The sequence below is a fragment of the Ovis canadensis genome, chromosome 9 (assembly GCF_042477335.2).
Source record: "Ovis canadensis isolate MfBH-ARS-UI-01 breed Bighorn chromosome 9, ARS-UI_OviCan_v2, whole genome shotgun sequence".
In the NCBI taxonomy this organism is placed as follows: domain Eukaryota; kingdom Metazoa; phylum Chordata; class Mammalia; order Artiodactyla; family Bovidae; genus Ovis; species Ovis canadensis.
In genome coordinates, this window is record NC_091253.1 from 103,808,732 (window position 1) to 103,824,236 (window position 15,505).

General features: G+C 47.7%; 1 protein-coding gene across 1 annotated transcript in view; it reads right to left on the reverse strand.

Moving 5' to 3' along the window:
* CHMP4C (charged multivesicular body protein 4C) overlaps positions 1 to 8,162 on the reverse strand; it is a 32,337-nt gene extending 24,175 nt beyond the window's left edge. The window contains exon 1 of the mRNA XM_069600720.1: positions 7,709 to 8,162. Coding sequence (XP_069456821.1) covers positions 7,709 to 7,898 — 190 coding nt within the window. The 5' untranslated portion in view covers positions 7,899 to 8,162. The remainder of the gene's footprint in view (positions 1 to 7,708) is intronic.
* Between the last annotated feature and the right edge of the window lie 7,343 nt (positions 8,163 to 15,505).

Genomic DNA, 15,505 nt, shown 5'->3' on the forward strand with positions numbered 1-15,505 from the left:
AGGGGCAAGGGTAAATCTGGCTGGGATTTTTTTAACTCTTTCGAAGTCCAGCTGAAGAAAAAGCAGCTAATATGGCATCTGAAAAAAGCAGATACAAACTCAAACTGTGTCAGCAAAAAAGAGACACAACTCTAAGTGTGTAAGTGAGTGTGTAAATCTATGCAGGACCCTTGCCAGGGCTCAGAGGGGAGAAGGAGGTATCAGGAAAGCAAGTTTTTAAAATGACAGCTTAAGTGAATAGAGCTCCCAGGGCTGGTTCAGGTATTTTAGGTCTCGGTAAAGAACCTGCCTGCCAACGCAGGAGATGCAGGAGGCATGGGTTCGATCCCTGGGTCGAAAAGATCTCCTGGAGGAGGAAATGTTAACCCACTCCAGGATTCTTGCCTCCAGAATCCCATGAACAGAGGAGCTGGCGGGCTACAGTCCGTGGGGTCGCAAAGAGTGAGCAGGACTGCAGCGGCATAGCATACATAACAGACACCATGGGGTAAGGCGCGACGGGCTCCCGAGGTGAGAGAGGGAAATAGAGGTTAAGAAAGTATCACATTTATATTGATCTGTCTTTTCCAGGAGAGAGCGAGGCAGTCGACAGGAGAATAAAACCTAGATGCTGCTTGTTAGGGGCTTCCCAGGCGGCTCAGCGGTAAAGAATCCACCTGCCAATGCAGGAGACGCAAGTTTGATCCCTGGGTCAGGAAGATCCCCTGGAGAAGGGCATGGCGACCCACTCCAGGATTCTTGCCTGAGAATCCCGTGGACGGAGGAGCTGGTGGGCCACAGTCCACGGGGTCGCAGAGTCAGACACAACTGTGCCCCTAGTGCTCCAGGAATAACGTTCCTTTCCCTGACTCCGAGCATCGTGCGGTGAAAATAATCGGACAACCAGAGACCAACAGAACGCTTCATTCTGAGACGCTTGGGGGCGATCTGAATACCGGGGGACCCTGGGGCCCTTCACGGAGCCTGTGCAGTTACAGGACCGTGTGGCTTTCCTGCTGGAAGCTAATGCGGGTGCCTGAAAGGCCTTGCCAGGAGCTCGGGAAATGTTCCCTCCCAGTCCTCACGCGGGAGGCGGTGGACGCTTCCCCAGTACCTGAGCGGCGGCAGGCGGCGGGGAGACACAGAGGGACGGACGACGGAAAAGCAGAGCGGAGACGGGCCCCCGTTTCCGGCCGCTGAACCCGTCGCAGATCCTGACGGCAGCCGAGTGACCGCGCCGTCTGTCCAGAGCTCAGGTTCCCGACCCCTCCGCTCGCCCACTGAACGGGAATTTTTAGGGGCGCCCTGTAAGGACACCCCTTCACCAGCACTCTCGGGCTCCGGTGCGGCTGGCCTGAGGCCCGGTGGTGGAAGCTTTGTGCAGAAAGGAGGCCGCCGGGTGGGTGAGGCCTCCCGGGGACCTTCCCCGCCGCCGGGCTGTCTCGCGTTACCTGGGCCCCTGGCACTCACCCCGCGGGGCCCCGGGGGCGTCCTCGTCGCCCCGTCCTTCGGGGCCCTGGTGTGCGGCTGCAGGATTCAGCGCCCTGACCACCGTCCTAGAAAGCCCGACCGGAGTCCAGCCCGGCGCTCACCCGGGAGGGCTGCGCGCACAGCCGGCTCCGAGGACGCCGGGCCGCATCCCGACTTGAAGGCACAGTCATCCCTGCCCCGGCAGCGCGGGGCTCGGCGCGGGAGCCGCGCACACAGCGGACTCCCCACCCGGGGCCGTCATTTCACCCAGGCCTGGAGGAGCGGTGGCCGGGCTCAGCCCCGCGGTCGGCGCCGCGCCCGGAGCCCCGCGGCCCCCGGCCGCCGCTGCCCGCGCGGAGACAAGCCTGGGTTTCCTGCTCGGCCCGGGAGGCCGCCGCGGGCTGAGAGGACAGGGCAGAGGGGCCCAGACGCCCGTGCCGCCCTCGGCCGCGCCGAGAGCAACCCCCTGCGAGGGGCGAGCCAGGGACAGGCCTGCGCTGCAGCCCAGGCGGCCCGGGGCGGACTGACCGCGGCCTCCGGACGCCGGCGGCCTGCACGGACCGAGGGCCGCATTCACCCGTCGTCTCAGAAAGCAAGCCTGAGCCCGCGTGCGGCCGACCTCACCTTGAACAAACTGCCGCGGCATCGCAAAGACGGCTGCTTACGGAGCACTGAGTTAAGGGCGTCACACAGTAAAGTCAAGCGCCCTCAGCCCTGAGGATCAACCTTATCAACTTCACGCAGGGGAAGAGCCTGAGGCTCAGGCCGGCCCAGCCAACGGCTGAAAATCACCAGCTTCCAAGTGGCAGGACGAGGCCAGGATCACGCCCAGGGCTACGTGCTCGGAAGCCCAGGCTCCCGACTACAACGCCAAGTTACTTTCTGCCAAATGTTTACACGTTTGATGGAAGCTGAAGAGGTGTATTACAGTCAAGCGAATCCCTGTGACCATCTCTTAATGATACTAGCTTAAAAAAAAAAAAAAAGAAAAGCCTCATAAGGGAGGTTAGACCTGGGACCTAAGGCCTAAGGGTTCCACCGACCCGTGCGGCAGGAGGGGCCTGCAAGGCACTGAAACGCTGAGGCCCCCGCTCAGGGTCAAGAGTCCTTGGACACACGGCTGTCACTGTCCGTTTGCAGTGTGATGCAGACGCGGAGCACAGACTTGTGGACACGGCGGGGAGGGAGAGGGTGGGGCAGACTGAGAGAGCAGCGTGCACACACACACGGCCACGTGTAACAGAGACGGCGGGAGGGAGTTTGCTGGGTCTGGGTGACGCAGAGACCCCACCCCAGCCCTGCGAATACCTGGAGGGTGGGATGGGACGGGGCTCCGGAGGGAGGGGACACGTGAACCCCTGTGCCTGGTTCATGCTGATGCATGGCGGAAACCATCACAAACTGTGAAGCAACTACCCTCCAAGTAAAACGCATTTTAAAAAATAGATAACTAGTGAGAACCTATGAATAACACAGAGAACTTCACTTAAATGGGAAGGAAATCCAAAAAAGAGGGGGAGAGAGAGAGAGAGTGTGTGTGTGTGTGTGTGTGTCTCAGAGAAGGCACTGGCACCCCACTCCAGTACTCTTGCCTGGAGAATCCCAGGGACGGAGAAGCCTGATGGGCTACAGTCCATGGGGTCGCTGAGAGTCGGACATGACTGAGCAACTTCTGAAGCGAATTAGCAGCACGTTGTGTCTGACTCTGTGCAACCCCATAGACGGCAGCCTACCAGGCTGCCCTGTTCCTGGGATTCTCCAGGCAAGAGTACTGGAGTGGGGTGCCATTGCCTTCTCCGATATGTGTGTATATATATATATAGCCGATTCACTTTGCCTTACAGTAGAGACTAACACAGCGTTGTAAAGCAACTATACTCGAATAAAGTTTTAAAAATAAATGAATAAAACAATTTTTTTAAGTCCTCAAGCTGCTGGTCCTTGGTTATCCCAGAGACACAGACAAATGTTGTCAGTGCTCACGAGTGCCATGATATGAAATCAGCTAGGAAGCACTTGTATTTCCACGCCATTAACATGACCACGGATTTAGTTCCCTCATCCTTAACCCTAGCCACAGGGCAGAGTCACCCCCAGAGGCACTTTCAAAAACTGACGTCCCAGCCCCACTCCGGCCAGTTACACTAGAATCTGCGGGGGTGGGATCCTCCGAGCATCAGGGCGACTTTCACATACAGCCAGGATTGAAGACTGCTCTTGAGAACAGTCCTCAGCAGAAGCAGAAAAAGGAATTAAGTGGTATCTAAAAAATGTGCTTTTCCACAAAGCAGATTGCTAGTTATAAAGGAGTTCTATCATAGTAATCTAAATGAACTGTACTAAAGAATTTCTACTCTTCTCGAGTTTTTAACCAAAGTATAGACCTTGCTTCCAAATGTTACTCTTTCAGATCAACAGGGCCTTGATACCATGGTTGTTTTCACTCAGGCTCGTTTAGGTAGAACATGGTACCTGCCAGACAAGTCTGAAGGGAGCATTACCACCACTGCACAGCCTTGTTCTGAGTTACAGTGAAAGCAAGTTTCAGACTCAGATCTGCAGATACGCCTATTAAACAAACATCTTGGCCACGCAGGCCAAAACAGTCTGTCAACCAGCTTTATGAGCTCACTGGAGCCCCAGCTCCATGTCTTTTAGTCCAATATACATGATATGAAAGGCTCACTGAACATAGACAGTGACCTTCACTGGCAGGGTGCTATGCTCTGTGGAAGGTCAGACACCCACCTGAACCCAGGACTGGACACTGCACCGATCTGACCAAGCCCCAGGCACCATCCTAATGTTAGTTATACACACCTCATACATCCTTAATGCCTGTCCTTACATTGAGAGCACGGAAGTACCTCTAAACACTTCCCCAACCCACATTTAGGATATCCACAATTTTACCAATGAGATCCCATTTCTAACGTTTATTACGCTGATATAACAGTTACTCATTTTACCAATAAAACCCATTTTTGACACGGAGGATGCCAACGGTCTAAACTTCTGTTGTGGAGATCATGGAAGAATGAGAACTGGCCAGGAATGTACAATGTCCCCTGCAGCACTGTTCACAGCAGCCAACACACAGAGGCAGCCAAATGTCCACCGACAGAGGGATGGACACTAAGACTCGGTGCGTGTATACGGCGAAACACTGTTCTTGTTGCTAGTCACTCAGCTGTGTCTAACGCTTTTGCAATCCAGTGGACTCTAGCCTGCCCAGCTCCTCTGCCCATGGGACTTCCCAGGCAAGAACACTGGTGTGGACTGCCGTTTCCTTCTGGAGTGGAATACTGCTGCTGCTGCTAAGTCACTTCAGTCGTGTCCGACTCTGTGTGACCCCATAGACAGCAGCCCACCAGGCTCCCCCATCCCTGGGATTCTCCAGGCAAGAACACTGGAGTGGGTTGCCATTTCCCTCTGGAGTGGAATATTACTCAGCCATTAAAAAGAGTGAAATAACGCCATTTGCAGCAGCAAGGATGGATCTACAGATTGTCATAGCGAGTAAAGTAACAAAAAGAAGGAGAAATAGCATGATATTCTCTATATGCAGAATATAAAAAGAACTCTAAAAAAGAATCTAAAAAGAAATGACACAAGTGAACTTATTTACAAGACAGAAACAAACTCACAGACTTAGAGAATGCAGTTACGGTTGCCAGAGGGATACGAATAGGAGGAAGAGACAGTGAGGGAGTTTGGACTTGATGTGTACACACGGCTATATTTAAAGTGGACGACCAACAGGAGCCTACTGTGGAGCACAGGGAACTCTGCTCAATGTTATGTGGCAGCCCGGAGGGGAGGGGAGTTTGGGGGAGAATGGATACAGGGATATGTATGGCTGAGTCCCTTTGCTATTCACTTGAAACTATCACAACATTGTTATCGGCCATTCTCCAATATAAAATAAAAAGTTGTGTTTTTTTTTAATTGTTCCTTCTGGGAGTGTGGCCCTTTCCAAAATGATATTAACTGGCCACCCAACGAGTGTTCTTGACAGCATGTTATCAGACTAACCAGCTCTAGGAGTAAAACTTTAACTGCAGGGACACATGTCACTCTGATTACCAGGTAAGTTACAGCCATTCTAACACTGACATTGTGTAGCACAAGGCCCTTTTAGTAGTAAGCACATTTAGCTTTATTACGTGTGTGAAAATATTTCTTAGTGGCTAATGGAAAATAGTGGCCATGAGGATGTGAAGTTACTTGGTTTATTTGGAAGATGCTGATACTGACAGTGTTTCCAACGCATGGTCTATGACTGGATTCTTTCATAGCTTAGATTACAGATGGCCTCACCCCAACCACACTCTTCCTATTGCAGGCCCACTGCAGAACCAGGTCGGGGCCACACGAGTAAAGATCCCATGGATAAATGACATGGCCTTTCTGACATCAACTGATTATTAATATTTGAACTTGAGACTTACATCTGTAGCTACTCTGATTTAAGGAAGTCAGATTGACGTTCTTATTAGTGTTGTCTTTGTGTGTGTGAATCTTTATAAAGTCTTAGAGACACTTTAGTGTATTGCCACCTCAAGAACATTTCTATATTATTTTACATTAGTTTCTTCTGAAAGCAAATCTATATTTCCACCACTTCACAAAAGCAGATTTTTTTTTTTCAGATTTTTTAAGCCAATATTTAGTTAACAACCACTGTGGATAAAGCTACAAACAGATCCAAATGGATAACAAAACAAAACAAAACAAAAACCTTGACAGACACTAAGCAAATGTCAGAGTGCCTATCAAACCGAAGAGGAAGAACCCAGGAAAAGAACAACCAATGGCTTTTTAGGAAGTCTTAATGTCAGAGTCTCTCTGCATAAACTGCCATTGAATAACATCCCAAAATATTTTCAGACATGAAATAAAAATAGAAACCAGCACTTAACTCTAAAACAGGCCATAATGGGGACAAGAGTTGTACCCAAAAGCAGAGGAAAATGAAACTTGGTTTCTTTATTGTTGGTTATAAAATGGGCACAAATGTAGCGGGCACATTTTGGGGGGAGAGCAAGACTTTCAAGGTCAATTCCAAGACATGATTCCCTTCCAGCATTAAACAATGGCAGGGTCGTTTAGGGCGAACTAAACCTTCCCAAGGTTTCATTATGACTCAGAAAGCCTAACTTCTTGAGGATGCAAGTTCAGGGTTTGGTGGTGAGCAGAGTCCTGAATTGCCAGCCCTATTTTGGGTCTGCCATTGACCTTGTGCTACAAGAGCAAATCATTTCAACTTCTTGCTGAGTTTTCATATGCGCCACGGGGCTGTTTGGATTTGTTCTCTATAGAGAGAGCCATTCACTGAAGAAAGCAATTCACCCTGGCAAAGAACAAAGGTTCAAGGTGCAAAAGAGGCACCCAGAATCATTACTGACTCAAAGTCCTTCCCAAGTGGCAACAGCCAGGGGTAGAATTAATATTTAAATCTCTGACTTTTTTTTTTTTTCATATCTCAACTGCACCACCAACTAAAGTCTTCAACAGCGAAGGGAACCGGAACACACCAGAATATGCTTCCCTGGAGATTTACAGGCAAGTTAAACTGTGTGATTCAAAATACAAACGCAGGGCAGAAAAGTTGATATGTGCTGCTGGAGTCAGCAGGACTGGACCAGGGTGAGACAAGCCAGGGGCAAACTTTAAAGCGGCAAAAAAAGATTATCTTCTAACCAAGATAAGTAAGATTTTATTGGAATATTTTTAAAATTCAAAATTAAGGTAAAAAACTCGATGATGAACAAAACATCACATTTTAAAATGAATTTGATTTTTTTTAAGTCTGTACAGGACACATAGGTGTGTATGTTAGTCGCTCAGTCCTGTCCGACTCTTTATGACCCCATGGACTATAGCCCACCAGCCTCCTTTGTCCGTGGGATTCTCCAGGCAAGAATACTGGAGAAGGTTTCCATTTCCTTCTCCAGAACACATAGGAGCCAACTGCAAAAGACAAGAATCAATAACACCAATCCGGTCTTTACTTTAAATGTTGATGTTTTGTTCGTTACAGATGCTTCTGTGTCAACTTTGAGCTTTCTAAAGATCGTATTAAAAATGCGATTCGTCTTGATCACTGAGATTTTTGGTGTGTCTTCCTCTTTCGCCATCGAGGATGGTGCTGCGCTCAGCCCTCTCCCAGTCCGGCCCGGGGGATCATCACCAGTTCCCAGAAAGGCCGGGCCAGGTGCCGGTGGACGGGGCTGCCCCGGCCCAGGGGGGTGCCTACCTCGTTTGTTCTGCGTGCCGTGCTTCCTGGCCAGGCTGAGCTCTCTCTGGATGCGGCCTTCCAGGTACTCCTGCTTCTTGCCCAGCATCTCCTCCGTCTCCCGAAGTCGGGCCAGAGCTTCCTGGGCCCTGGGGGCCGCGCGGCTCTTGGAAGAGCCTCCGCCTTTGAAGAACTTGCCCAACTTGCTCATGGTGCCGGGGGCCGCAGCGGTCCGCGGGGCTCGGGGCTCGGGGCTCCGGGCGCGCCTGCCAGCAGGTGAGCGGCGTCCGCCCGGGTCTCGGCCAGGCTCCGGGAGGCGGCGCCCCCGAGTCCACACGCCGTCGGGCGCAGGTGACTCCCTCTCCCGGGCATTTCCTGGCGGCCGGGCCCGCCCCGCGCGCCGGGAGGGGAGGGCACCGCCGGCGGACGCGGCGGCCCCGCCCGGGCCCCGGGCATCGGGAGGAAAGACAAGGAAAGAGCTGCAAAGGCCGCCGGGGCCGCAGCCCGGGGCCGCTGTACCCACGCTGGGGACTCACCCGGGTCCAGTGACCGGTTTGATGCCGGCTCGGAGGAGCGCAGACCGCTGTCGGGGGTCTAGTGCGGGCCGAAGTTCAGTTCAGTTCGGTTCAGTCGCTCAGTCGTGTCCCACTCTGCGCGACCCCATGGACCGCAGCACGCCAGGCCTCCCTGCCCATCACCAACTCCCGGAGTCCACCCAAACCATCGAGTCGGTGATGCCATCCAGCCATCTCATCCTCTGTCCTCCGCTTCTCCCTTCTCCAATCTTTCCAGCTTCAGGGTCTTTTCCAATGAGTCAGTTCTTCGCATCAGGTGGCCAAAGTATTAGAGTTTCAGATTCAGCATCAGTCCTTCCAATGAATGTTCAGGACTGATTTCCTTTAGGATGGATTGGTTGGATCTCCTTGCAGTCCAAGGGACTCTCAAGAGTCTTCTCCAACACCACAGTTCAAAAGCATCAATTTTTCGGTGCTCAGCCTTCTTCACAGTCCAACTCTCACATCCATACATGACCACTGGAAAAACCATAGGTTTGACTAGAAAGACCTTTGTTGGCAAAGTAATGTCTCTGCTTTTTAATATGCTGTCTAGGTTGGTCATAACTTTTCTTCCAAGGAGTGTCTTTTAATTTCATGGCTGCAGTCACCATCTGCAGTGATTTTGGAGCCCAAAAGAATAAAGTCTGTCTCCGTTTCCACTTTTTCCCTGAAAGCCGGTGTGTAATGTACGTGCGCCTTGCCGACCTGGCCTGGAAGGACAAGATGCTAGTGTTCCACGTGTGTGTTCTGTGTGTTTTTGTCTGTGATTGCATATGAGCACAGGGTCAGGTCTCTGTGAATAAGGATATTCAGGTAGGTTCGCCCCGGGGGGCATGGTGCGGGTTGGGAGGGTGGGGGCACCGGCTTGCAGGGACATTTGTCTGCCCCTGTGATGCAGGTGTGATGGCTTATTCTCAGAGCACCTGGGCTGACTGGGCGTGTCGCTGCAGGTGTAGACTGGGCAGGTTGATGTGTGCTGGCTGCCAGTAGGCATGGGTGGATTCTAGATCACCCCCCACCCACGGCTTGAAGTGAGGGAGGCGAGGAGCATCTCTTTTCCTAACGTGGGGACTTTGGAGTATGTTTGGTGACCGCATTCAATTCGGTATCACTGTTAGTATCTCTCTATGTTTAGTTGCTAAGTCGTGTCCAACTCTTGCGATCCCAGGGACTGTGGCCTGCCAGGCTCCTCTGACCATGGGATTCTCCAGGCAAGAATACCGGAGAGGGTTGCCATTTCCTTCTCAACTGTTGGTATATACAAAGCCTTTAATGGGGCATCCTTATGTTTGGATCTATATCAGATGCCTTTGCAGAGACATCTCAGTAACAAAAGGGAAAGAATGTCTTAGAGAAAAGCAACATTCTTTTGTTCCTTTTCAATATCTCAGTCCTATCTATTAGAGCTGCAAACAAAGAATTTGGTAAGATGAAAGGACAGCAACGGGTAATGATTATAGATGATGCAATTCAACTGAAAATCTGTGCAGAGCATGCTACAAAGATGTGGGACACGGGACTGAGTCTGTGTCCTAGTTTTCCAGGGCTATGATGTCCTCCACATAATACAGAACTATTTGAGCAACATTGCCCACTGCCATCAGGACCTGGTTGTGACCATTAGCTACCCACTGATTATTAAAGGCAGGGGGCGGGGAGCACCCATTACTGTGACCGACACACCTTGCTACTCAAGACCAATAACCCACTTTTGTCTGCCATCACACCAACCCAGAAGCATTAGTCCAAGCCATTGTACCCAACATTGGTAGATCCAGCATTGCATCTTGACCAAGAAATCGGAAATTTTTATAAGAGGCTGACAGTCCTATACCTTAGACACACGAACATGTGAACTTATAGTTTCCCAGTAACTACAGCCTGCCGCCTCTAACCATTTCCTGCCTGGCCATCCTAAGCACGTATGAACTGTAATACATCTAATCTTGTGTATATTACACTATAATAAGCGTTATCTTTTGTTATTATCTAAATGGTTCATAAATCTGTTCTGGAACTTATTTTCTTGCTTAGATTTTAAGCCCTTTGAGAGCAGAGAAATTGCACGTTCTGCTGGCCAGTTTAACCAAAGTTTACTGAGGGTATTTTACACACAAGGTCCTGGGAATGCAACTATAGTCTGCCATCTGGGCGCTCAGCTTATAGTAATAGCAGTAACGGGCGCCATATTTGAGCACCTACTGTATGGCATGCACACCACATGCCTTCTTAATAACCCCTACATCAACCAAGCAAAACAGGTGCTGCCACTTCTCTGGCAGATAAACAACCCGGCTCAGCTGGCGACTTGGACAAGTTCACATAGGTAGTGAGTGTGAAAGATCCGTTTGTTTTAAAGCTTCTGGTCTTTCTGTTGTTTACATGACCTTTCCCTCTGTGTGGTTTGGACCAGAAGAGAAACTCACAGAGCATTTATTTAATTAAATAACTGCGGGAGTAAAGAGGCTGGTATGAGGTATCAACTTTCAGAGATCATACAAGCATTACTGAGTCCATAGAGGGGTATGTTTAAATAAGAACCTCTCCAGTATAGAAAAAACAGTCCTTTCTGGCTCAGTAGACACTGTATTTTTGTTGAGAAAACATTGAACAAGTAGAAAAAGGGACGGAAAGTTATAATGAGCTGCCTAGTCACCCATCTGTCCATAGTTTCATTCAACAGCGACTCATGGAGCACCTCTGTTTCGGGCATTATGGTAGACAGTGAGGAGATGATTAAGAACAAGATGAAGGCATTTTACAGGTTAGGAGAGAAGACAGGAGGTAAGCAACTTATCCCACAAATAATAGACTTTATAAGTTAAAGTTTTAATAAGTGCTATGGAGAACTCAGAAGGACAGAGACCTGTCAGAACAAATTGTAGATAAAGCTGATTTTGTCTTGGGTGTCAAAAAAAGGTGGCTTGAAAAAGTGACATTTAACCTGGAATTTGAATGATGAATAGAGAATAGCTTGGTATAGAGAAGGGAAACTGGTGTTCCAAGATAAGGAATCATTCATGCGCCATTTTTTTCTGAGTGCATACAATATAGCCAGCACAGATCTAGATGCTGGAGACTCCCAGTGAAGAAAGAGAAACTAAAATCCATGCATTTTTGAAGCCTACTTTCTAGTCAGGAAATGATGGACAATTAATTAAGAAAGCAATGTACTCGATGGAAAAAATAGAGCAGGTAGTGTCAGAGAATTAACATTTCAGACAATATGTGGAAAAACATTGAGTCTAAAGAAGTAGGTTTTGACATAAGGCCAGGTTTCTGGTGACAGAAGAGCAGGGCGCTGTGAGACGGTCTCTAAATGTCAGCTGAGTCCTGATCACATAGGGGCCACCTGATATTCTAAGGATCTTGTTTTGTATCCAAAGAGCAAATGAAAATCAGTCAGAAATTAAAACAAAGGATGGAATCGTTGATTTAAAATTCAATGGAAAAATCTATTTTACTCAATTTGGTGTGTCACACTTTCAGAAACACACGTGGTGTGCAAAGCAAGCTACTTTTGAATTAGAAATTGTTCCCTCCCATTAATATGTAATCTCAATAGGGAAAAAATAATACTGGCAAGCAAGCAAGCCATCCAAATATATATTAGTGTTTAATCCAGCAGTGGGATTTAGATAATAAATGTTTAAATCAATTATGTAGAAGCTGAAAATAACACATTAATCTTCGTTCAATACTCATCCTACAAATGTGGTTTCATAAAGAGTTCTCAGCATCTAGTGTATTTTTCATTTTTTAATCTCAATTGATCTCAGCTAATAAGGAGGCTGTTGTTCAAAAGAATGATCTTGTTCAGAATGATTTACCATGGTTAAGATGGCAAAGGAAATTGGAACTTTATAGATCTGTTAAAAAGACTTAGATGTCAGGCTAATTGATACATTTTGGTCACCCCTTGAAGTTACAACCATTTTTAGAATGCCAAATGAACTCTCCAAAGCAGCAGAAGAAGAATTACCCTTTAAACACACTGCAGAATCATCATCAGATAGTTATTTATTAAACAGCTCAACAAGCGTGCACACATTCTTTCCATCAGCAGTTTTTTGTTTGTTTCTCAGGACTAGATATTCATTGTATACAGCACAATCACAGTAATGACTACAAAAGTAGCCACTTTGAAAAACAATAATTTTGCAAAAATAAAAGTTTATTGCCCTAATTGATAATGAAGATCTAAGGTGCCTGTGACTGAGTTCTGCCTGCATAGCTCTGTATCCATATTTTCTCATATCTCTGTCCATGCCTGATTAGAAAGAAATTAAAGAATCTAAGGGCTTTCAGATTGAGCTGTAAAGTGTTTTCTACACCAGCCACTTAATGAATATAAAAGGAGAGATAACCCGTCTACCTCAGCATCCTCTTTATCACATAACCTTCCCAAAGTTGATTCTTGATGCATGCTAAGTCACTTCAGTCGTGTCTGACTCTTTGTGACTCTATGGACTATAGCCTGCCAGGCTCCTCTGTCCATGAGGTTCTCCAGGGAAGAATACTGGAGTGGGTTGCTCTGCCCTCCTTCAGGGGATCTTCCCGATGCAGAGATTGAACCCGCGTCTCTTACGTCTATCTGCACTGGCAGGTGGGTTCTTTACCATTAGTGCCACCTGGGAAGCCCCTGATTCTTAACAAAGATCACTGGGGAATTGGATTCTCCCCCAAGAGCCTGCAGAAGGAACAGTTATGCCAACGCGTTGGTTGCAGTCTTCACGCCCAGTTACTGTGCGGTAATAAATTTGTGTTTTTTTAAGCCATCAAATTTGTGGGAATTTGTTGTAGCAACAATAGAAAACTAGTACATATAACAAGGAGCTGATCTGATCTAGGGCGGGTCCTAGAAACTCTTTTGAGAGTTGGACAATGAAGAGGAGAAAACTAAGTAAGTGAGGAAAGGAGAGAGCATCCCAGACTGAGAGACTGGTCCACATGGCGGAGCAGAATGTGTGGTGAGCACAGTTGCTTAAGAGGCCCGTGGGAGACAGAAGGAGAGTAGTTTCGGAAGGAGAGTAGTTTCAGATGCTAGGGACAGGGAAGCGGGAGGTGGGCAATTTTTTAAGCCATTCTATGAAATGGGAGTAATAATAGCATATATCTTAAAGTGTCATTATAAAGATTAAATGATTCATTTAGGAGCCTGGTACACAATAAAATAATCCAAAATTTTAGCTGTTTTTATTGTTCAGTTCAGTTCAGTTGCTCAGTTGTGTCTGACTCTTCGACCCCATGGACTGCAGCATACCAGGCCTCCCTGTCCATCACCAACTCCTGGAGCTTGTTCAAACTCATGTCCTTTGAGTCAGAGATGCCATCCAACCATCTCATCTTCTGTCATCCCCTTCTCCTCCAGCCTTCGATCTTTCCCAGCATCAGGGTCTTTTCAAATGAGTCAGCTCTTTGCATCAGCTGGCCAAAGTATCGGAGTTTCAGCTTCAACATCAGTCCTTCCAATGAATATTCAGGACTGATTTCCTTTAGGATAGACTGGTTGGATCTCCTTGCAGTCCAAGGGACTCTCAAGAGTCCTCTCCAGGACTGTTAGGTTTGAATAAATGTTCAAGATTTGATTTTTAATATATTGTGCAAGATGAGTGTTAGGAATACAGCAAATCTACTGAACGTTACATGAACATCTAGAGACAGATGAATGGACAGCTATACAGTGAACGTCTGTGTAACCAGAACACAGCCCTCTGTCCTCATGGAGCTCACAGTACAGAGGGGAAGACAAACATCAATCAAATAATCGTATAAACAAGTAGGAAATCAAATCCGGGACAAATGTCTTGGAGGGGATACTAGGTGAATAATAGCAGGATTTGTCCTAGACAGGAAGAACAAAGAAGAATTTTCTAAGAAAAACATGCTTGTGGTGACTGCTAAAGGAAAAGCAGAAGTGAACCAGATCAAATGGGAGAGGGAAGGGTATTCCAGGTGCGAAGAACACCAGGTGCGAAGGGCCTGAGACCGTGAACATGGAGAGGCCCCCGGGAGATAAACGGAAGAGAAAGACGGGTTGGGCAAGATTTGTAAGACTTTAAATGCCAAGCAGAGACATTCCTTTCTAGATCATGTGCGCTCCTTGAGATTGGGTCTTAATCAATTCTTTATCAAACCTAGATTTTTTTTTTTTTGATATATAACAGATACTCAAAGGACTCACTAAGTTGACTTAAGTGCAGATTTTATTTTGTAGCTAATAGAAGCCACTGAAGAGTTTTTTCTTTTTTCTGGTGGGGGGTGGGGGGCGCAGGTAAATTATAATCTTGCCTGGTTAGCGTTAGTAAGGAAAATATGTTTCAAGTCCCACTTACTATAGCAGACGGCTAATGTCCTGGAGGACTGAATTTTTGCCTGTGAACTCAGAAGTCTTTCCCAGGTAAAAGGGTAAAAGCGTTACACTCTGAAGGTGGAGTACGAGTGAACCCTGTTTGCTAAACTGGTCCAGTGAGAAGAATGACAGAGCGCGCGCTTGTTAAAAACGTAGCTCCCCAGGACCCATCCCAGACCCTGTAAAGAAGGCTCCGGAAAAGGTGTGCGCAGCTGTATTTATTGACACACACTTTACCTGATTCTTATTCTCAAGAAGGTTTGGGGAACTCTGGTATAGAGGACCTTGAAGGGCCACGGAAAGACATGTGCAAAAGTGTGAACATCCGAAAGAGCCAGGAGGTATCTTATGAAAATGACTGGGGAACAGGGCACCCGAGAGGAAGTGGCTGTTACTGAGGCTGGAAATTGTGAAAACCTTTACCGGTAAAGTTTGTCCTCGCTAAGCTGAAAAATCTTGTGAATAATGGAGACCCAGTGGAAGATCTTAGGCAAGAAAGTGAGTTTTGGGGGAGGAAATAATTCAAGAAATGGAAAAGTACAGGTTTGAGAGGCATTTTTGAGAAATAATTGAGAGTGCTTAATGGCTGCTTTTATGAGAGAAGTGAGAAAGGAGAGGTGGAGAATGAATCCAAGGCTTCTCATGTGGCAGAGTGCCTTTGTTGGGGAGCAGATGATGTGGCAAGAAAGCATTCCATTTTAGACTCAGAAATATGGAAGGAGAAACCTCCAATTTGGGAGGAAGTTCTCAAGGCAGAGAATATGCTTATGGAAGTCATCGGGACCACGGAAGTTTCACTTGTATGCGGGTGTGAACTGACAAATGGTCCAAGCACAGAATCATGGGGAAATGGGCATGTTCATGTAGCACTTACAGAAATCCTTCCCAGGTGGCTCTGTGATAAAGAAC